The sequence below is a fragment of the Myotis yumanensis genome, unplaced genomic scaffold (genome assembly GCF_028538775.1).
Source record: "Myotis yumanensis isolate MYYU_CA2020_CCGP unplaced genomic scaffold, mMyoYum1.0.hap1 SCAF_2, whole genome shotgun sequence".
NCBI lineage: Eukaryota > Metazoa > Chordata > Mammalia > Chiroptera > Vespertilionidae > Myotis > Myotis yumanensis.
The window spans coordinates 115,558,341-115,582,357 of NW_027223753.1; the positions used below are offsets into that span (position 1 = coordinate 115,558,341).

Here is a 24,017-nt window from a genome sequence, read left to right on the forward strand (position 1 = left end):
GTAATCAAATAATTACTGAAAAAAGTACCCATTATAGTTTATGACACAGAATTCACAGTAATTTTATTTGCACTAAATCCCAAAATCTCATTTTAAAAACCACTAGCGTTCTACAAAAAACAAACAGAAAGGATTTGGTTTGTACAGCAATCTTGGTCTACCTGGCCTAGGTCTCCACAGACAGAATATCAGCTGTTTTTCTGGCTACACTATCCTTTTTCACACCTACCTGACAAAACGCTAACCCTGAATGCACCCAATCTTCTTTTTCTAAACCTGCCTCTGGTAGCTGAGTGCTGTCAGGGAAAATAACAATTACTCATTGGCAAATTGGTACTAAAATAAATTCAAAACTTCAAATACCATCCCTGCTAAGAACTCCCAAAATGATATCCACTACCCATGTTCTGTCAGTAAGACCCACAGATGCAAGTGTACTCTGAATATTTACTGGGTGATTCATAGAAAACTCCAAAGACTTTAAGGGAGCTGTTTCTTAGCTCTCCGACATAATCTTGTGTCTTTTGCCCTTTGCTCAAAAGGAGACATATACTAGCATTTTCAGCTTATTGAATACATTGAAGAGATCGAGTTCCAACCTTAGATCTTCCCTTATTTTCCTCCCTCTGGCTATGTTTACTTACTCTCACTCTCTCATCTAATAACAAATTTATCCTTTTGTTTAAATACCACTTCCCTGTAAAAGTATTACTGATTACAACATATCTCGGACCACTGGCATTTGGTGTGGAAGGCTCTCCTGTACTCCCCTGGCATTTACCCACGAGATGCCAATAGTACTGTCCCTAGGTGTGACTTCCATTGTTGTCAATGCCCTTAGGGGACAAAATCACTCCCAGATGAGAACCATTGCTCTAAACTAACTTACACTCTCTTATTAATAGCACTTACCACAATTATAACTTAATTATTATAGACATATGTTTCATGCCTATATCCCCTGCTGGATGTAAGAGCGGGGATGTTATCTCCCTTTTGTATTGCTATTTCTTCAACACCTACCACATAATAAAGCACACAATAAATTAATGGAACAAATGAATTAATAAGATTATGAATGAATATAAGGAAGAAAAAAGTATACTAAAACGTCCCACGTTATTGGAACTGAGTCCTTCCTCAACCAACTGGTAGGACACAACAGGGCTCCTGTCATCCTTTCCAATATTTGTTTAATTAAAAAAAAATCTCTCCAAGTAAAATATCATTCAAAAAGAAGTACTATAATTTCAAATATGCACAGTCATCCATTTATCCAATAAAATTTAATAAGCATCTAATTACGTGCCAGGCACTAGACTAGTATTGAGTGCAAACAATATAGCCAGTCTCTGCTCCATGAAGTTGGCAGTCAACTATGGAGAAAGTCATTAACCAGAGAATCACACATGTGAATTGTGACACTATTACAATAATACATTCTAGCAATAAAATGGAGGGGTGACTTAAATGATGGGATTTGAAATAAAGTGACTCTTTTGCTGGATGGAAGAATGAACAGCCCAGGTAGTGAGCATGAGCTGGATCTGAAAGGTTAGTGTGGCTGGACTACAGCACAAGAGGAGATATGAAAGTGAAAGAATGTTTTCAATACAATGGCAGCATGGCAAGTTTTAAAAAATGTATTCCAGCTACACTGTAAAGAATGGATTAGAGAGGAGAGTAAAATTGGAAATCAGTGAAGGTATGAGAGCAGTATGAACAAGAGAAGACAGCTTTTGCTAAACAGAGATAGCAACGGGGTAGAGAAAACTGGGTAGATTCAAGTACAGTTTGGAAATAAACAGCATGGAGACTGAATGTGAAGATGACTCCAAGTTTTTGGCATGAGTAAGGAGGGTGATAGAGGTGAAATATAGTCTAGTGGGGAAAACTAGAGGGAGGAATGCCTATATTGTGTGATTAGCAGAGAAGCTAAAATAAGTTAAAGTTCTCATTTCTATACTTTGTGACTGGGCTGCAATGTTCTTTCAGTGCTCCTGTATAATGAATGAGGTAAACATGGTTAAGTGACCTAAGCCAGCTTATTTAGGGCTTATCAAAGAACCTTCTCATTGATAAAGATTTTACCTGTGTTTGCCCCCTTTGTCTATTCTCACTGTAATAGATAAAACATCAATGGCCAGTAGTAGCATGTGAACTTAATGCTATGAGGGCCATGAAATCTATCTGGTCTGACACTGGTCTAAATCACCAAAATCTGGACAGTAAGTCCTTAGAAGCAAGAGTAATTTTATCTAATCAAAACGATCAATATATCTTAGGTTATCAAGGTCAAGGTTTCCTTCTACATAGGAATTTGAATCCAAAGACCTTATGAGTAATGCTGAATGGTTTTGTCTAATTGTCACACAGAAAGAGCAATTTCCTCTAGAGTTTTCCCTGTGTATAATCTTCCAGGGAATATATTTGATTGGTGCTGTAGTCATAGTAAGTGAACCTATAAGGATTTGAGATCTGGGAATTTGAAAATAAAAACCCACACTTCATTCTCAATATATTTATTGAGCCTGTGCCATTTTCAGTACTCTGCTTGGTATTAACAATGAAAAAAAAAAAAAGACATAAAATTCACTCACTTTAAGGAATTCTCAATAAAATCAGATAAATATATACTGCATTACAATAGAAAGTACTAAATGCAATATCAGAGTTACGCACAAGATGTTATAAAAGTGTGGGCCTAATACACACACTTGAGATGATGTTGCATATTAAGAAACACCTCCAATTTGACCCAGTGATCCCAGTCTAGGAATATATCTCAAGAAAATAGAAACACCAATCAGAAAGGATATATGCACCCCTATGTTCATAGGAGCACCATTTACCATAGCTAAGATTTGGACACAGCCTAAGTGCCCATCAGCAGACGGGTGGATTAAAAAACTGTGGTACATCTACACAATGGAATACTACACTGAGGTAAAAAACAAGGAATTCTTACCACTTCCAACAGCATGGATGGAACTGGAGAGCATTACGCTAAGTGAAATAAGCCAGTCAGAGAAAGATAAATATCGCATGATCTCACTCATTTATGGAATATAATGAACAATATAAACTGATGAACAAAAACAGATCCAGAGACAGAGAAGCATCAATCAGACTGTCAAACCTCAGAGGGAAGGTAGGGGAAGGTGGGGGTAAGCAGGAAAGATTAATTAAAGGACTTGTATGCATGCATATAAGCCTAACCAATGGACATGGACAACAGGGGAGTGAGGGCATGAGGGGCAATGGGGCAATAAGAACACATATGTAATACCTTAATCAATAAAGAAAAGAAAAAAAAAGAAACACCTTCTAGAAGAAATGCCAACTGGGCTGAGTCTTAAAGGATTTGTGGAGAGGATTATCTTGGATATGGGAAAAAGATTTGAGGAGAAGGAATAACATATGCAAAGGCATTGCAAAGACAGATAAAAGATTAATAAAATACTGGCTATTAATGAGTCTCTACACTACATGTCTTTATTTTAAACAAATTAGAATACAAATACAACATAAATTTGATAGTGAAAATAGATTAGAATTAAGAAGAAAAAGATAAATAATACAGAGGTAATTTTATGGGGGTTCATAAACAATTTGAGAAAGGTCTTAAAGAATAGAATTTCAAGAATATTGATAGAGGACATTTTAAAAATGAAGGATTCTTGATGAACAATGATAGGAAAGTTCCCTAAAGCAAAAGTACTGGGTAATAATCTAGTTTAAATAAAACATAAGGTATTCATAGTGAAGCAGTCTTGGAAGAATTACAAAGGAGTCAGATTATAACGGTGGGTCCACATAACAAAAATAAATTTCGGCTTCATTTTGTCAAACCAGAAGAGTACAAAACATGCTGAGAACAAAAAAACCAAAATGAAAACAATAAAAAGCTCTTTCTGCTACTCAGACATAAGCATTGTTAATATTTTTAGTATTATATAATTCCAGACTTCACATACCCACATTTTTCAAGCAAAAATATTAATACTGAATATTTTAAACTTAATATAATAAACATTTTCATGTTAATATATTTTTTTACTGGTTATACTGTATTCTTTTGTCCAGAGGGCCCATGAAACTAGTACCCTACCATCTATCTAGGCAATTTCCATTTATTTGTATAAAAAACAACAACAAAAAGAGAGTTAGTTTTGTGTGTGTATGTGTGTGTGTGTGTGTGTAAATACACACAATGATTTATCTTCACCCTATGTACTCCTATAGAAGCCTCTTCATTGCTGGCCTATATAAATGGTAGGCACTTTATATACTAATGGTCCCTCCATTTAATGTTCAGTGTAATTTTCAGGCTTTGACTTGGATTACACCTGGTGATTACTTGCATATCATTTATTATTCTTACTTCCTGGATGTCTACCTTGGTTCCCTAACTACAGTTACAAACTTCTAAACATACTCATTTCACCATACGTGACCAGTTTTCTCTGGAGGGATATAATACCCCTGTACCTAAAGTACCTCTCAAATCATTCATTTGTTCTATGGGTGCTTCACTGACATTTTGGACGGCCATGTTCTATGTTCATAATGAAGGGGCTTCATTCACCTGTTTGGTTGTTATAGACCAGCATTCTGAGAGTACTCTGAGCCTGCTCCTTTGGTCCACTTTCACGTTGAAGTAAAAGATTGGGAGGGCTTGGACGCATTCTACTTAAGCATATTTCCTGGTTATGTTCTTCAATATTTTAAGAGGAGAGTCAACTTGACAACTATTTGGTTTTCTGTTAAAGTGTAAGGATCTGCTCTTTAATCAACTACTAAAAAAAAGCAACATCTCATATCTTACAGAAATATCTAAAACCTTGACTTACTAATGCGTCATACTTATTACACTCACATCTAGAAGAACATTTAAACAGGACTGCTTCAAAGACATGTAGTCCATTCATTGCTAGAAATATAATTAAAACTGACAAGTCCCCAAAAGTGGTCTATAAAGAGCCATGCTATGCTGGCTATAATGAATCACGAAAAACTTAAAATTTCAGATTCCTGAGTGCCACCACAAATAGAATTTTGGGAATGAGGGATGGGGTAAAGGCTTAAAAACCAGTTAAACTTAAAATATATCCAGAACAGAGATACATCTGCACCACACATTTTTAGCCTGCTTCTCTAATGTGTAGTAATTTTGGCTATACTTTTTTTTTTTTCACACATGACTTTTAATTAAAGACTGACCAGTGTTATATTGATGTTAAAACTGCCTTATTTCTTGGCATTTTTTCAAGAGTTCTTGGCTGTACTTTTAAAATGTTGGCATTCTCATACACTGAGGATCACCCCTAGGAAACTCAGTTACTGAAATCTCCATACGGAATGAATTCAATTCAGAAAACATTCAAAGGGCACCTATCACATGTCACTTATTGTGCTAGATAAACAGGAACATCACCCAGTTCCTGTTGAAAGGAACCTGAGAATACCGAGAACACTGTTCCGTCTACCAGGTCTTACTCTCAAAAACCAGCTGGACTTTCCTGGAACATCAGCTTATTTTTAACTTTTAGAAAAGTTATTTTTAGGGAAGTCGTAGAGCCAATTCTACATGATGCCTCTAGGCAAATTATGAAACCTTGTGGAATGCATTTCATTCCAATACTAACCATTTCCACCTTACTTTTTTTGTTTTGGTTTCTTTTGTTTTCATTTGAATATACTATAGTATGTTCTAACAACTTCAAATAAATTTTTAGTAAAATAGGAGTATCAGGCATAGCTCTTCTCTTCTTCACATTAATTTCTTTGTTTTACAAATGCAGTCTAGAGCTATGCTGCTTAATCAGAGATATACCTCAAATTATCTGAAGATCTCCAAACATAAGAGTCCAAGTAAGTTCTCTTTTCTGGTAAGCAGAATAAGGAGGTAGCATAAGATAAATCAAATAATACTTTTCCATCATTTATTACTTTGTTAATTAAGACAATGAATGATATTAGAGAAGTGATGCCTATGGGTTTCATGTTAGAAGAACAAATACTGATTGAATTAATACTATATAAGTTAATCTTCTTATTGGAATATCACACAGAAGAAATTGAATTTTAATAGCTCTTATGTTGCCGAAACCGGTTTGGCTCAGTGGATAGAGCGTTGGCCTGCGGACTGAAGGGTCCCAGGTTCGATTCCGGTCAAGGGCATGTACCTGGGTTGCGGGCACATCCCCAGTAGGGGATGTGCAGGAGGCGGCTGATCGATGTTTCTCTCTCATCGATGTTTCTAACTCTCTATCTCTCTCCCTTCCTCTCTGTAAAAAAATCAATAAAATATATTTAAAAAAAATAGCTCTTATGTTACAGTTTTACTGAGAACACTTGCAGGGAGGGAATAAAATCACTCTGATGGATTTTATCAGCAACATTTCCTTGTATTACTTCATAATCCTAGTGCACAACTGAGAGCTATAAATACAGGTTTTTTTTGATACTTTGAAAGTATTATACCAAATTAAACAAATTACTTAGAAAACTGTGAAGAGAAATAAAAAGAATACTAATGAGAGCAGATAAGTGGTTCTAATAAACACTATAAGTTCCTTTATTCAACTGTGATATGTTAGATATGTTAACTTCCCCTGCAACAGAGGACAAATTTCTTAGTATGATATTTAACATATATATATACATATATACATACATACACATACATACACATACATATATATATATATATATATATATATATATATATGGCTAATATGCTAAGTGTCTATCTGGGTAATGATGTCATATAGCAACACCCAGCTCCCTCTCCCTAGCGACTACCCGTGGTCAGCAAACTGCGGCTCGCGAGCCACATGCGGCTCTTTGGCCCCTTGAGTATGGCTCTTCCTAAGCCTTAGGAGTACCCTAATTAAGTTAATAACAATGTACCTAGCTATATAGTTTAAGTTTAAAATATTTGGCTCTCAAAATTTCAATCGTTGTACTGTTGATATTTGGCTCTGTTGACTAATGAGTTTGCCGACCACTGGACTAGCATCTTTGCAGTTTCTTCAGCCCAGGAACAGGACTTGCTTTATAGCCAGGCGGAAACATTTCACACTTTAACCAAATGTTTGTGAAGCGTCTTCCTGTGCCTCATCTCATTTGATCCTCACAGAGTCCTGGAGTAGGTAGATAGGAGACTCAGTGGAATCCTATTTTCTTTTCATTAGCCAGAAAACAGAGATTTAGAAAGCTTAGAAACTTGACCCAACTGAAAAGAAGAAATGGTGGGCCTTGAAAATGATTTCAGGTTTTCTCACTGCACAGAATATAGTCAAACACTGCTGCAGTTAAATATTTTACCCTTTGTTCTCCCTGTGTGATCTACAATAATAATCTGCTTCATGTTGATATTTACTGCTGTGTTGCTGACAACTACCTGAAAGAGAAGTTGGGGTGCTTCACTGGGCTGGAAAATGTTTAGCTAAATCAAAAAGCAGGTCTAATTAAGCAAGTTTATTCTACATATATAAAAGGCTAAGTTGACTTGTGCATGCATGATACATATAAAGCTCTCCCTGGTGCCAATTACATGCTGTGTTTTGATCTGTCATTGTCGACTGTGAATTTGCTTGACACTTCTATTATAGAGAAAGGGCGAATAGTGATATTAAAATATTTCTTCTAATTAATTTCAATGTGCACGAATCCGTGCACCAGGCCACTAGTATAGTAATAGAAACCAATCTTTTCAGCAATAATCTTATGCCCCAAGTTTATAGAGTTAGCATATTCTATTTCTACTAACTCAAACAAAGTGCCTATTTCTAGCATTTCCATGGAGGACACAATGTTTCCTATTAAGGTATATTGCTTTCTAAAAATCCAGTTTGGAAGATAACTATGGATAACAGTTATATTTGAACTGACATTTCATCCTCTTTTATTTTTTATTCTACTTCCTCTCTGAAATAGTTGCATTTTCTTCAAGTTGTTTTTTTAAATACTGAGAGATATGAAAGTGCATGCCTAATACCTTCTACTGAATTTTTTAAAATTACAAAACAGCATATAAAGTGCATGGTAGATGGTTCTGATCAGGAAAAGAGGGTATGAGGCACACAGATCTGACCTTTTATATAGAGAACATAGAAGGTGACAAATGTAAATAGTGGGGCAAAGTTGACTAGCCCTGTCAGATAGGCGTTAATATTGTCCACTTATGTAGGAATATGTATTAGTTTGACTTAGTAGAAATATACTGTGCTAACTCTGTAAATTTAGAGTCTTGTGAGAAACAGACCAGATAAAGAGAAGACTCTAGAATTTAATATTTTTGGTGGCATAATATATAGATGAACCAAGATTAGAACTGGAGCATAACCTTCATCTGAGTGTTTAAGTACCACTATCAGTTATGCCAATTATGCAGCTCCATTATTCCACTAGAAATGAGAACAGCCACATGCAAATGGAATTGTGTAAAAGTTAAGGGAAGAATAAAACAGTAGCTACATCTTGAGGGAAGTTCAGGGCAGTGGTTTGGTGAGGGTATGTACAGAAAACAAGGAAGGAAGTCACAAAGGGATGAAATTGGCTGAAATTGAAAAGAAATACAATGTAGTCACTACACTGTGATTTGCACTCAGAAGCCTCTTTGATACCTGCTGAGCTATTTCATTTCCTATAAAGTCACTGTAATGAAACCACAGCACCTCCCGTTATACACAGTGACCCCTGATATATGGAAAGAAAGTGCAGTCCTGCTGTTAATAACGGCAGAGCTCACCAAATGGCAATGGTGCTATTCCGATATACTGTACTACATCTATGTATCAAGACATTGGTATCTTTGCTGGTATAATACCATTATCTTGGTCTTTAAAAAATTCTAAATCAATGCCTCTTACTATCAAGATCAAGGACTCAACTATTCAGACTTGTAACTTGTTTTTATATAAATGGAATAGTTGAGTCCTTGTTAATCTCCCATTGAAAGAATAAGTCCTTCTAAAGTTCAAGTGATACTGCAAAAACCCACCTAGGGATGTGTCTGCAAAAGATATTAAACAAACACCTAAGCTGCTTCCTAAACAACTAAAAACAAAACACAAAGACCTTGCAAAAAAAAAAAAAAAAGGTCATTCAAAAAGATCCATTCAGAGTTATAAAAAAGGAGACAAATGTGTGAAAAAAAAAATGTGTTTAACTTATCTCTTCTAATATCCCCAAGAGCCCATTTCCTACAGTAGCAAATATTACCCTAAAACATACTCACAATTCGATGATGATGAAGTTAATCTTTTAAAAATCAGAAGACATTCTATTTTCAATTTTGCTACAACATATTTTCTTTATTTTTGCATAGTGTTTAAATATTTTGATTTCATCAGCTAATAACTAGAATATTTTTTAATATTTATATTTTTATACATTTATCTCTGTTTTATAGTTCTACATACATTTCTACTTGGAATATATTAAACATTTAGTTTGGGCTACTTTTATTTTTAATTTTAAGAACAGTGAAAAAATTTATGTATTTGAGTATACTCAAAATATATATGGAACAGTGTTATTTTGCTCAAATATAAAATAACTTGAATTCATTTTTATTGATAGCTTTATTGAACTCAGACTTTTGACTGTACAGGCGGCTGGCACCCAACCTATGCTATTCAAGTGTCAGTTATACATGTACACAGTGATGTCTGGCAAAGGGGTAAACTAAATTTTGGCCTGTGGTTATCTCTGAGTGATGAAATTTCAGATCATTTTTACCAGCTTCTTCACACTTTAAGATAACTAAAATTTGTTTTTTATTTAATAAGTATCTTATTTTATAATAAAATATCAATAATAAATATATTGATAGTAAGACATGGTTTAATAAAATGGACTAACCTGTTGTTCCAGAAGACTCTGACTCCCTCAATTTCTGAGATGCTAAAAGTTTTTCCTGCAGAGCTTTCTGGGCAAGTTGTGCATCCCATTCTTCTAGTTCTTTTTCAAATCGCTGGTTATCTTCCTCAACAAAATCTCTCAAATCCGGTGGTAATGTTTCTATTCCAACAAGGGCCTGCCCCGTTTCTTTATTAAACTCCTCTGCAAATTATATTTCAAAAACTAATATAAAATTAAGAATTAAAGGAAAAACACAAAGCTCCAAATAGAATGCATTTCAAATGAGATATAAAGTATAAATTATTACAGTTAGTAAATAAATATTACCTAGAAATTAAAAGAAAACTCAAAAAAATGCTCAGAAAATCAATGATTCAAATATTTGATAATCCATTAGTTAATATTCTCATCTTTCATTTTTAATTGGAAGAGTAAAAAATGCAACCAAATATAAAGCCAAAATTGCTACTCAAACACTGACTACTTGTAAGTACTACTTTTTCTGTTATAAGAAAATACCAGATGTCTGATTATTCATGAAGTAAAACTTACCACAAAATGAGAAGAAATAACTCATAACCTTATTAAGCTCAAAATAGAACTAAAATTCTTTTTCATCAGAGGCAGTTAAGTAGTAGCAATATATTCATACTAGAGGCCTGGTGCATGAAATTCGTGCATTCAGGGTGTGTGTGTGGGGGGGGGGGGGGGGAGGTTGGGGGGGTCTTTCAGCCTGGCCTGTGCTCTCTCACAGTCCGGGAGCCCTCAGCGGATGTCCGATTGCTGGCAGTTGGACATCCTTAGCGCTGCCACGGAGGCGGGAGAGGCTCCCACCACCACCTCTACGCTCACCAGCAGTGAGCCCGGCTCAGGGCTTCTGGCTGAGCAGCACAACCCCTGTGAAAGCACACTGACCACCAGGGGGCAGCTCCTGCATTGAGCATTTGCCCCCTGGTGGTCAGTGCGCATCATAGTGACCAGCTGTTCTGCTGTTTGGTCGATTTGCATATTAGCCTTTTATTATATAGTATGCAATTTGAAAACTAATTAACAAAGAAAGATTTTTAAAAGATTGTGTAAATATTAAGTTATTCAATTTCTACTCCACAAACACCAATTAAATTTTTTTCAATCACAAGTGGATTTCCTAGCTAGTTTTGCTGAATAATTAAAGGAAGGTTGATTTTATCAGTTTCGACAAACCTTTATTAAGTGTTTTCTATATGCAAACCCTATGTTAGAATATAAAAAACAAAAAGACATAATATGACATAGTCCCTGGCTTTGGGGAGATCAGAGTGAAGTGGGAAAGACAAGTCAACATACAACTGCAACACACAGTAAGTGCCTGACAGAGGGACCTCTGAGAATACCAGGAAGTTTTCTTTCTGGCAGACAAGGAAGACTTGCAAAGCAAATGACACTTAAAATGAATCTTGACAGACGAGCAGGAATTAGGCAAAAAAGGCAAGAAATAAGAACATTGCAGGCAAAATATAAAAAAACCCATAAGAACATATAGATACAAATGTGTGAATAAAATGATTTGGTGAGAGCAGAATACAGCAAGAAGTTCAATATCATTTTGAAATGGATAGACAATGGTCATAAATGAGGCTGGAGAGATAATCAAGAGGTCAGAAATATGTCAGGGTGAGGAACTTGAATATGAGTCAATGTGTGTTGTAGTCATTAAAGAATTTTAAGCAAGGAGAAACATGTCATATTTACATTCTACAATGGTTAATAAATAGTTAACTTTGAATACAAAATATATTCTAATTCTCACCCCTGGTCATATTACATTTTGATTTGGGCTTACTCACAATAACCCAATAGCTTTTTCTAATCATATCCATCATTCCCTGCGTGAATTTTACATAACTCATCAAACCAGAGACCAGAGTCACATAAAAGGATAACTTATTTAAAAATATACAGTACTCTATATATATTTCGTATTCTTACCTTGTATTAAGCATTGTGCCTTATCATTTATGTACATTAAACAGTATGCACTGGCATTTCTATAACCACCAAAAGAGTCCCTCACTAGCTCTTCCCATGATGATCTTGTCACAGCAATATCATTGTATTTCATCCATCTGTTTTCATGATGATCAAAAATGTATGCCCAGTAGTGCCCGGCATTAGCTTGGCCTTCATGAACTAAAACAGCATGTAAGCGATAAGGAACCTAAATATGAAAACAGAAGAGTTAAACAGCAATCAAGAGTCTCTTTATTGTACCACATTCCATGAAACAAACAAACTATGTGACTAGAGGATACATAGAAGCATATTTCCTAATGAAAGAAAATTGGCTGAGATTAAAAGTTTGAAAAATATTAAACTACAAAATAATAAAAGAAGGGGAAGATAAGCGAAATATGTGGAAAGCAGACAGATGTATAAATTGGATGATTTTTAAAACTTTGAAAATGTATTTTATGCAAGTATTTGTTGATCTATTTCACTTATTTCTTTTGAATTAAGAGCTTATATTTTTATATAAAGCACATGATTTGTCTAAATCTTCAAAATTATAAACTGATGGTTCAGTTTACCAAAATGGCTTATTCTATTAAACATTAGAATATATTTATCAGAACTTAAAATGTAATTGAGTCCTATACTTTCTCCCATAATCTTAATATGTTTAAACAACCTTATGATTCTCTCATGATTTTATTTTTAAATATTAAAGGGAATTCTGATATATTTTATTATTAAAAATAATAAAAAGAGTAAGCAATAAATACAGAATGGAAATATAACTGAATGGGGTAAATATTAATATGGCTTCTTTAAGTTCAGCAATTTTATAACAAAACATGTAAGAAGAATTTGGTTAAGATAAATAAAACATATAATAATTTTTATAATGCTTACTAGCTCAAAATTTAACTTACTTGGATCATAGATTTGTCCGAGTACATTAGTTCAATAGTTCGATGGATTCTGGATATGCTTTCCTGCAAATCTAAGAGCAGAAGATGTCATTTAATGATTAACTTCAAGGATGTTTCTACTGAGACCTATAAGACAGAGATTAAAGATTTTCCTGCCAATATGTTAGAAAAATAAAAAAATTTTCCTAAAAGAGTTCTTAAAAACATTATTATTTGGAGTCTATATAAAAATATAATTCTCTTGCCCTAACCGGTTTGGCTCAGTGGATGGAGCGTCGGCCCGCGGACTCAAGGGTCCCAGGTTCGATTCCGGTCAAGGGCATGTACCTTGGTTGCAGGCACATCCCCAGGAGGGGGCGTGCAGGAGGCAGCTGATCGATGTTTCTCTCTTATCGATGTTTCTAACTCTCTATCCCTCTCCCTTCCTCTCTGTAAAAAAACCAATAAAATATATTTAAATATATATATATATATATTATATATATAATTCTCTTTAACTTAATAAAAGATACAGCATAAATTCATAATTAAAAACCAAAACAAATATGGTTCTTTTGGAAAATGTGCGGAACCAATAAAACTATGTATCTATAAAAAAGTTTTCAATGGAATTTAAAGCTAAACCCCCTTACATATTTATGTAAATCAGAAAAACTTTAGCATGAAATAAAATACCTTCACTACATATCTTATATAAACACATAATTGAATAAAAATTCACTAAAATTACCAATGGAAATAAAGTTCCGAGACTCCAATTACTCATTATTTCTATTTCCAGTAGAAATCTATCCTACACAAAGTCATTCCGAGACAGGGATGTTCACAGATATATTGTCCATATAAGTTAAAAGCTGAAGACATATCTGTCAATAGGAAAATGGTTCGTTATAGTATAATGGCATAAACACACTATACTATAAATTTGTTGAAAGGAATCAGGAACAAACCATGAAAGACTACAAAAAAATATGTCACTTTAGAGTAGGGAAAGATCTTCCTCAGCCTGATAGAAAATCAAGTAACCATAAAGGGAAAGATAAGACTCCCTTCCCAAACTTAAGAAAATCTATACTAATAAAAGCCTAGGTGGCCCTCTCTCCCTCACATTATCACAAGATGGCCACCCCTATTTTGTCACAAGATGACCGCCACAAGATGGCCCTCAGCAGAGGGCAGTTGTGGGAAATCAGGCCAGCAAGGGGGAGGGCAGTTGGGGAGGACCAGGCTGGCAGGGGAGGGCAGTTGGGGAGGACTAGGCCAGCAGGGGAGGGCAGTTGAGGGCGACAAGGCCGGCAGGGGAGGGCAGTTGGGGAGGACCAGGCCGGCAGGGGAGGGCAGTTGAGGGCGACAAGGCCGGCAGGGGCGAGCAGTTGGAGGTGACCAGGCTGGCAGGGAGGGTAGTTGGGGGCGATCGGCCACCAGGGAAGGATAGTTGGGGGCGATCGGGCCGCCAAGGGAGCAGTTAGGCGGCAATCAGGCCAACAGGGGAGAGGTTAGGGGGCGATCAGGCTGGCAGGCAGAAGCGGTTAGGGGCAATCAGGCAGCAGGCAGGCAAGTGGTTAGGAGCCAGCGGTCCTGGATTGTGAGACGGATGTCTGACTGCCCGTTTAGGGATCAGGCCTACATGGGCAGTTGGACATCCCCCGAGGAGTCCCAGATTGGAGAGGGTGCAGGTTGGGCTGAGGGACACCCCTCCAGTGCACGAATTTCGTGCACCAGGCCTCTAGTCTACATTATAAAAACAAAGCAAATCCAACATAAAGGAAGTCAAATAACAAAGACAAACAAGGAAAAGGATATCTGCAGCATACACTTTGGAAAACAGGTTGATACCCATAATGTTAGTTTCTATTAAGCAATAAGAGATGGACAAGTGTTTCAATATAAAAATGGGCAGATATCACAAACAAGAAATTTAGAAAAATAAAATTTTAGTCATAATTAAGGAAATGTAAGAAACCGAAAAACCATTTTTAACTATCAGATTACCGCAGACTAAAAAGTGGAGGGATTAAGCAAAAAGAGAGAGAGAGAGAGAGAGAGAGAGAGAGAGAGAGAGAGAGAGAGAACCCCTGGACACAGACAACACTGTGTTGATTGTGGGCTAGGAGGGAGGTTGGGAGAAGATGAAAGAGGGCATGGAGGGGATAAATGGTGATGGGGAAAAATAAAAAATAAATAAAAGTTAAATACATAAAAAATAAAAGAAACACAATCTGTCAGGTCCAGTAGAAAATTATCCCAAACTTAACACAGTGTTCAGGAAAAGCTATGTGCTTAATTAATGTGTACTAATAAATTTAAATGTAAAAAATGCCTTCACATATGAAAAATGCTAAGAGAAATCTTTACAGTTACTAATGCTAATTGTCACCATCATATCCTATTAACTATTAAATTAGGACTGTTCTTTATTTACATATTGTCTATAAAGTGTCAAGTTGGGCACATAAAATCTAACAATCGATATTGTTTAATACAGTTTCAACCTTTTGACATAAAACTAGTTACTTTTCAATTTAACTCTTTAATTTTAAAAATTGGGGGACAGTAATAGAGTAATATGTAAGAAAATTTACAATAAAATCTACCATAAAATTATGTCACTTTAGTAATTAAAAAAAAAGGGCATTTTAACAATAGTAGAGTTCCTTCCAAGAAAGGAGAGATGGCAACTTAATACCAACTCCCGCTCTCCTTCATAGGGCACTGTCTTTATTTTGCTACATTCCAGTTAAAACTCATTGCAGGCTGGCACTGAGTTCATATCATATGTGGAGATCTCATTAGAGAAGATTGAAAATTTAAATTCACATTTCTAATTCTTAAGTCTAAAGAAAATTTTTATCACTTGAACTTCATTGTGTCAACATCAGGGATAGCACACAATTTATAAGTACAAATATGATGCTATATGGGGTTTCTCCAATGGAGACGCTGAGAATACCAGCTTGATATTAATTTAGAGCACTAAACTAGAAAATGAGACCATCTGCCATGTCATCCAGGAAAAATTCTTCCATCTCTGAATCTGATATGTATATATATAAAGAGCCAAGGTCTGTAACGTCCAAAACGACCGAAGGCTCGACTAAACACCAGAAGTCAATCCTGCAGTCAGTGCTGTGGGTGCCTCAGCGACACAGCACTGACTGCAGAGGGGGCTGCGATCAGGCTCGGACAGAGGCTCAGAGAGAAAAGCAGGGTCTGATCACAGCCCCTGTGGAAGTCAGTGCTGGGTCGGCATGGCGGAAGTCAGTCCTGGCGACCCAGCACTGACTGCTGAGGGGGCTGCGATCAGGCCTGGATAGAGACCGGGAGAGAAAAGCTGGGTCTGATCGCAGCCCCCGTGGCAGTCAGTGCAGGGTCGGCGTGGCGGAAGTCAGTCCTGCAGTCAGTGAACATAGGGTCAATTAATATTAAGTGAACATAGGTCAATTAATATCTCTTTGAAAGGAGTTGAGAATATAAAGTACATTGTAGAGCAATTACTTGTATTATTTCACATAAAACTCTTTTCAACTAAGATATTTTCCTTATCTAAAACATATATTGTTGAAAGAATTACAGATGTCTCTTTGTTTTAGTTTTTTTTCTCATTGATCTTCTCCACCCTGCACCCGCCCCTTCCAGGCCTTTGCCAGACTACTATCTGTGTCCCTGGGCTATACCTATCTAATACATAAAAATTTAGAAAGATTTAGAGAAAAAATAAAATAAAATATATACCAGATAAATACTGAACAGAAGAGTTGAAGTTGTTGCACGAATACTGGATACAGGCTTGAAGCCAAAACACAACTCATGAGATAAAGTTAGTCATTGTAACATAACAAAAGGTTCCTTTCACTAAAGAGATAAGATGGTTCCCAATACTTATACACATAATAGAACAGAGTAGGGGTTCAGAATGAGCCTCACCAAGATGTGTCTCAGTGGTATGAAGATTTTTGAGCTAAGGACAATTTTAGCTTCAAGCTCAAGTGAAAATTCTGCCCCTCCCTTTAACTACCTAAAAAAACTGAATTAGAGGCCTTGTCCATAATAAGACATTATCCTATACTAGAGACCCAGTGCACAAAAATTTGTGCACTCGGGGGGGTCCCTCAGCCTGGCCTGTGCCTTCTCGCAGTCTGGGACCCCTTGGGGGATGACCACCAGCTGGTTTAGGCCCGCTCCCTGGGGAATTGGGCCTAAGCTGGCAATCAGACATCACTCTGGCAGCTCGGGAGCCCTCGGGGGATGTCCACTTGCCACCGGGGAGCAGGCCTAAGCTGCAGTCGGACATCCTTAGCGCTGCTGAGGAGGCAGGAGAGGCTCCCACCACCACTGCTGTACTGGCAGCCATCAGCCTGGCTTGTGGCTGAGCAGAGCTCCCCCTGTGGGAGTGCACTGACCACCAGGGGGCAGCTCCTGCATTGAGCGTCTGCCCCCTGGTGGTCAGTGTGTGTCATAGTGACCAGTGATTCCCAGTTGCTCTGCTGTTAGGGTCAGTTTGCGTACTACCCTTTTACTATATAGGATAGAGGCCTGGTGCACGGGTGGGGGCCAGCTGGTTTGTCCTGAAGGGTGTCCTGGATCAGGGTGGGGGTCCCGCTGGGGTGCCTGGCCAGCCTGGGTGAGGGGCTGATGGGTGCTTGCAGGCTGGTCACACCCCCTTCAGGGTTGGGGTCCCCACTGGGGTTCCTGGCCAGTCTGGGTGAGGGGCTGAAGGCTGTTTTCAGGCTGGCCAAGCCCCCCGGTGACGGAAGCTCCCAGCCGCTCCTTTTTTTCTTTTTTTAATTCTGGGATTTATTTACCTTCTATAATTGAAACTTGGTTGCCTTCAGTGGAGCTCAGAGCCAGCCAGGAAGCTTGGCTTCCTCCATCACTAGAGCAACCAAGCCTCCTGCTCACTTCAGCTCCTTGGCTGCCGGCTGCCATCTTGGTTGGATTAATTTGCTCTGATTGGCTGGTGGGCGTGGCTTAAGGCGTAGAGAAGGTATGGTCAATTTGCATGTTTGTCTTTTATTAGATTAGATAATAGAAGGCTAAGGTGCAAATCAACCGAATAGCAGAACGACCAGTTGCTATGACACACACTGACCACCAGGGGGCAGATGCTCAATGCAGGAGCTGCCCCCTGGTGGTCAGTGCGCTCCCACAGCAGGAGCACCGTTCAGCTGACCGACCAGTCCCGTGGCCCACCAGCCCGTCGGCAGCCACTCAGTCCCTCAGTAGTCCTGCAGGTCCAATCTCTGGAGAATGGGCCATGCACCGACGGACCAGCACCACCGGCATGATCCTGACAGTGCTTCCAGCCTCCTAGAAGTCGGCCGCGGGCACCACGGCCGCGTCCCCTCCCTAGACGCTCCACAAGGAAGAAAGGATATAAACGCGGCCACCAGGTGGCTCCCGACAACCGGTGCGAATGTCAGCGGGATGGATCCAGATCCCGGGCCAGCAAGGGTGTCCCACAGCCTGCCTGGAGGGCTGATCATGTCCCAGCCCCGACACCACCCTGGGAATGCCACCCATGCATGAATTTGTGCACCAGGCCTCTAGTTAAGATCATAAAAATGGAAAGCCAGACTAGTTTATCCTTTAGAAAACCCTTTCCAGAAAAAAATACTTGATAATATTTACACAAGAAATCCAGAGTGATTTTTGTTTTCCATTTGTCTTTATACAGACCCATCTGAGGCAACAGTAAGTACACTACGAGAAGCTTCTTACCTCTGGTGTCATTTTCTATTTCTGTCCTCCAGCGATGTAAACAGCTTTCCAGCACAGAAAGTTCTTCTTCTGTTATGTGCCTTGGTGCTGGATGCATGGGCAAGTCTGGAGGTATTCGAGACTGAGTGAATGGTTTGTGAATCATCGATCTTGATGATATGGCAGCTATTGATGTAGGTGATGTGCTTGGCAATTCCGAAGAGGCAGCTCCCTGTTGTTCCATTGTGCTGTATTTTTAAAGCATAAAATATTATTAAACTTTCCAAATTGAAGCTCTGGACAAAGACTGTGCCAAATACATAGCATTAAATTGGCTTACAATTTCAAAAAGAAACGGTCTTAAGAATAGAAGAGATGTGGAGTAACCTAACATCCTCATGAGTTCCTTAACATACAAGGACTACATTATTTTATGGAAGAAATTGTGGCTGTATAGTAGAAATAGCTTGATCATATCTACTTAAAAAAACAACACACCAACAAATCTTATGTGTACCAAAAGTATAAATACCTTTCCTTGCTAATACTTACCAGCTTACATTGTAGAAGAAATTTCAAATTTAACAATATTATTTTCATGAATAAAAGGTTGAAACAGATAACATACTAAAACAACCTAAAGTATAACTCTGAATAGAAAAAATATGAAAAATTAAATCCACAACCAGAAAAATTAAATCCACAACCTATTGAAATAATGAAGTAAGAAAGCAGCTAGAACACATACAACAAATGTTCTAAGTGAATCTAATCTTTTTAGAATTCATTAAAATTAATCACAACATGCATCTTATAAAACCTTCTTCAAAGGGTACCAATTACATTATTATGTAATATAGAAAGCACAGCTTGTCTTTTGTATCAAAAAGACTTTTTACCTTGGTAATGCCTGTGATGGTACGGAACCACTAGGTGGGGAACTAGCATCAATATCATCAACAGGAGAAGTGCAAACAGGTTTACTTGAGGCAAATTCCAATGCATACTGTAGAACATCTACCAACGGAAAGCGCTTGGGACCCGAACCATAGCTTAAATATCTATTAACCATAAAATGTATGAATGCTTTAATTTGCATATAAAGCAAATTTGTGTTTTTCAAAAATTTTTATAAAACATGATACAAATACTTCAATAAAACTCTCAACAATGAAATTAATTTTCAGATGAAGACAGTAAGACTAAATATACATTCAAGAAATAAATTAAATATTCTCCCAAAGAAACCAAAGCTGATTAAACCTGAATGTGTGTATACACTGTTATGAATTTTAACACTACTCTAAGTTTCATCTCCTAAGACTATTTTTTAGTTGTTATCTGGTTTCATGGTGACTAATATTATCTTCCTACTTTTTTACCTCTGGTTATTTTGCAATATTATTACTGACTAGAGGCCCGGTGCACAAAAATTTGTGCACTCAGGAGGGTCCCTCAGCCAGGCCTGTGCCCTCTCGCAGTCTGGGACCCCTCGGGGAATGACCACTTGCTGGCTTAGGCCCGCTCCCCGGGAGATCAGGCCTACGCTGGCAGTCAGACATCACTCTGGCAGCCCAGGAGCCCTTGGGTGATGTCTACTTGCCAGCCGGGAGCAGGCCTAACTGCAGTCGGACATCCTTAGCGCTGCTGAGGAGGCTGGGGAGGCTCCCGCGACCACCGCTGTACCGGCAGCCGTCAGCCTGGCTTGTGGCTGAGCAGAGCTCCCCCTGTGGGAGTGCACTGACCACCAGGGGGCAGCTCCTGCATTGAGCGTCTGTCCCCTGGTGGTCAGTGTGTGTCATAGTGACCAGTCATTCCCAGTGGTTCTGCTGTTAGGGTCAGTTTGCATATTACCCTTTTACTATATAGGATAGAGGCCTGGTGCACGGGTGGGGGCTGGCTGGTTTGCCCTGAAGGGTGTCCCAGATCAGGGTGGGGGTCCCGCTGGGGTGCCTGGCCAGCCTGGGTGAGGGGCTGAGGGCCGTTTTCAGACTGGCCACACCCCCTTCAGGGTGGGGGTCCCCCCTGGGATGCCTGGCCAGCCTGGGTGAGGGGCTGATGGCTGTTTGCAGGCTGGCCACAGCCCCTTCAGGGTGGGGGTCACCGCTGGGGTGCCTGGGCAGCCTGGGTGAGGGGCTGGTGGCTGGCTGCAGGCTGGCCACAGCCCCTTCAGGGTGGGGGTCCCTGCTGGGTTGCCTGTCCAGTCTGGGTGAGAGGCTGAGGGCCGTTTTCAGGCTGGCCACACCCCATTTAGGTTGGGGGGTCCTGCTGGGGTGCCTGGCCAGTCTGGGTGAGGGGTTGATGGCTGTTTGTAGGCTGGCCAAGCCCCCAGCAGGGACCCTCACCCCATGAGGATGTGGCCATCCTAGGTGAGGGGCTGATGGCTGTTTGCAGGCTGACCACAGCCCCCAGCCACCCAGGCTCCCAGTGGAGGCTAGCTGGGAGCAGGTATCTGGGATTTATTTAGCTTCTATAATTGAAACTTTGTTGCCTTTTGTGGAGGCCACAGCCAGCCAGGGCAGGTGGGAAGCTTGGCTTCCTCCATCGCCGGGGCAACCAAGCCTCCTAATTGATCCAGCTCCGTGGCTGCCGGCCGCCATCTTGGTTGGGTTAATTTGCATATAGTCACTCTGATTGGCTGGTGGGTGAGGCTTGGGTGTAGCGAAGGTACAGTCAATTAGCATCTTTGTCTTTTACTAGTGTAGATACCTTTTAAGAATAAGAATTATTGAAATATGATCTTATATTTGTATAATAAAATTTCAGGGTATTTTCAAATTAGCACTAAAACAAGGGAATAAAGATTACATCAGAGGCTGCAAACTGGCATCTGGCAGATGACATTTCAGCCTGGGGACTTTATCTAAACTACAGAACATTTGACAGTCTAGATGTTGGCTTCTGGGAACAATCTGATACTTTAGGGATACTGAGATGACATTTATCATGACTCCATGAGCTAATGTGGCTGGCAGCCACTCCCTCTCCAAGGGGTGTGCACTAGGCACCCCTGTCCACCACTATGTTTGACTTGTTGCCTTTCTTCAGAAAGCCTCCACGAGGTCCTGGTAGGCATCTGAGTTTGTATCTTCTGTATTAAGGAGAAAACTCAGTCACCATTTGTCTTAAAGGAAATCTCAAGAGTAATATTTAGTATCATGAAAGAAGAAACCTCAATTATAAATTAGTTTATATCTATTTTCAGAACCATACCTGTTGTTGGTGAGAATATTTAACTTTAAATACTAGAATAATCTTCTAATGAGAACTATAAAAGATTTTAAGTTTCTAACAGAATTAAAAACTAAACTATATAAGCAATGATATCAGTTCAGAATTATTATCTACTCCTAGGATCATAAATTACTCAAGAAAAATGTAAGATTAAAAATTCTAGATAATCGCTAAAAGCATGAACTTCTACAGTTAGCTCATAATTCTGTAAAAGTTACAATACCTTTCTAGTCTTTGTTGTAATACTGTAAGGTAATCCTTCAGTCTCTTGATCTCTTCCCTCTTAATTCTTGTTATTTCTCTATTTCTGTGCATGTATCTTGCAGAAAAAAAAAATAGCAATCATTAGTATCTCTAAATATTGTGGAAGGAGATACAATAGTAAGTCTAGGCCAGTGGTTGGCAAACTGTGGCTCGCGAGTCACATGCGGCTCTTTGGCCCTTGAGTATGGCTCTTCCACAAAATACCGACTTCTGTGCACAGGCCACGAAGTCCAATCGCACTGTACGTGCGCACCCGCATGTGGTATTTTGTGGAAGAGCCACACTCAAGGGGCCAAAGAGCTGCGTGTGGCTCGCAAGCCGCAGTTTGCCGACCACTGGTCTAGGCAATCCCATAGAAGATCAATTCATTCAAAATTTTATAATAAAAATAGAGGCCTGGTGCACAAAATTCATGCACTTGGGGGGGGGGGAGTAGTGGTTCAGCCCGGCCTGCACCCTCTCACACCCTCAGAAGATGTCCGACTGCCATGGAGGCAGAAGAGGCTCCCGCCACCACCACTGTGCCCGCCAGCCATGAGCCCGGCTTCAGGATGAGTGGCGTTCCCCCTGTGCGAGCGCACTGACCACCAGGGGGCAGCTCCTGTGTTGAACATCTGCCCCCCGATGATCAGTGAGCATCATAGCAACCGGTTATTCCACTCTTTGGTTGATTTGCATATTAACCTTTTATTATATAGGATATCAAACAGTATAAAATAGTACTTTTGAAAATTTCTGACAGAATTATAATACAAGAATATAATAATCTTTTTAAAAACTTCCTTATAATTTCCATTTACTATACTTTTTCTTGACAAATGCTATTAAATATTTTATACAAAAATTAAAGAATTTAAGGAAATTAAACAAAATTCTTCTCTAAACACAGTAATTCTTCACTTGGTTACTAAACTGTTTCTAAACTAATTTATGCTATATCCCAAACCATACCTGTCCAGATATAAAACTTGAGGAAATTCTAATTTGTTGTGAATTTTTTCTGGTCTTCCCAATGCCTGATTAAATTCAAATCTTGACAATTCAAATGTTAACACGGGTGGTAGTTCGGTAAACCAATGCTGAAAGAAACAATAATTCAAAACATTAGTATCATCTTTCTGTTTTCTCCATTCCAAATTTAGGCATAGGATGTCAGCAGTGACATTTTTATATGCATCGTCACAATGATGACATCACAAAAAAATTAAATTAGGTATGGTATTTAGATAAAACTTTCACACTTTTTGAAAATTCCAAGGATGAGGCTAACATACAACCAGGAAAGAGAAAAATCTTCTAACAATTCTTCTTCCATGACAATTCTTTATATTAGAATTTCTAACCCAAAGAGAAAGCCATTGGTTAAAATCATAACTTAGTAGCTCAAGTTTTTTATTTTTAAAATCCTTATTGTTGAAAATATTACATATGCCCCCTTGTTTTCCCCATAGACCCTTCTAACCCTCTCCCTCCCCCTACCCCATGCCTTCCCCACCCTATTTTGTCTGTGTCCATGGGTTATGCATATACGTATAAGTTCTTGGCTGATCTCTTCCCACCCAACACATCCACCGCTGCCTTCTGTCTGAGATTCAACAGTCTGTACCATGTGTCTATGTCTCTGGATCTATTTTGTTCATCAGTCTATTTTGTTCATTAGATTAGCTCAAGATTATATTACTATTGCTACCATAAATGGTATATATTCTTATTACAATCATCCATACTGTCAAAACCTGTGACAAAGTTCCAAGATGTAGTACATAAAGGAAAAAAAATGTTATAACATAAATGATCACAATTCTCATACTTAAAAACTAGGAACTGTTTTAAACTTAATTGTCCTACTAGAAATTTGAATAATTTAAGAAAAAGATATATCACTAATAAGTATTTATGGTAATTATATTTGAAATCCTTTATAGTAACTAGTATTTAACAAATTAAATGCCTCATTGCTATGAACCAACTCCAGCACAACTTTGGGGAATGTTCAGTTAAGAATGTTATACAACAAAACTTAAAAAAAAAAATTTT

At 38.5% G+C, this 24,017-nt stretch overlaps 1 protein-coding gene across 6 annotated transcripts in view; it reads right to left on the reverse strand.

Moving 5' to 3' along the window:
• Positions 1–24,017, reverse strand: part of USP25 (ubiquitin specific peptidase 25) — a 187,006-nt gene that overhangs the window by 51,428 nt on the left and 111,561 nt on the right. For 5 of the 6 annotated variants that reach the window (XM_070405987.1, XM_070405988.1, XM_070405986.1 and 2 more), the window contains 7 exons: positions 22,932–23,059; positions 21,940–22,035; positions 19,382–19,543; positions 18,504–18,730; positions 12,786–12,856; positions 11,842–12,070; positions 9,874–10,074 (listed from right to left, as the gene is read on the reverse strand). In XM_070405987.1, coding sequence (XP_070262088.1) covers positions 9,874–10,074; positions 11,842–12,070; positions 12,786–12,856; positions 18,504–18,730; positions 19,382–19,543; positions 21,940–22,035; positions 22,932–23,059 — 1,114 coding nt within the window. The remainder of the gene's footprint in view (positions 1–9,873; positions 10,075–11,841; positions 12,071–12,785; positions 12,857–18,503; positions 18,731–19,381; positions 19,544–21,939; positions 22,036–22,931; positions 23,060–24,017) is intronic. The other variant, XM_070405989.1, reaches the window with a different exon arrangement.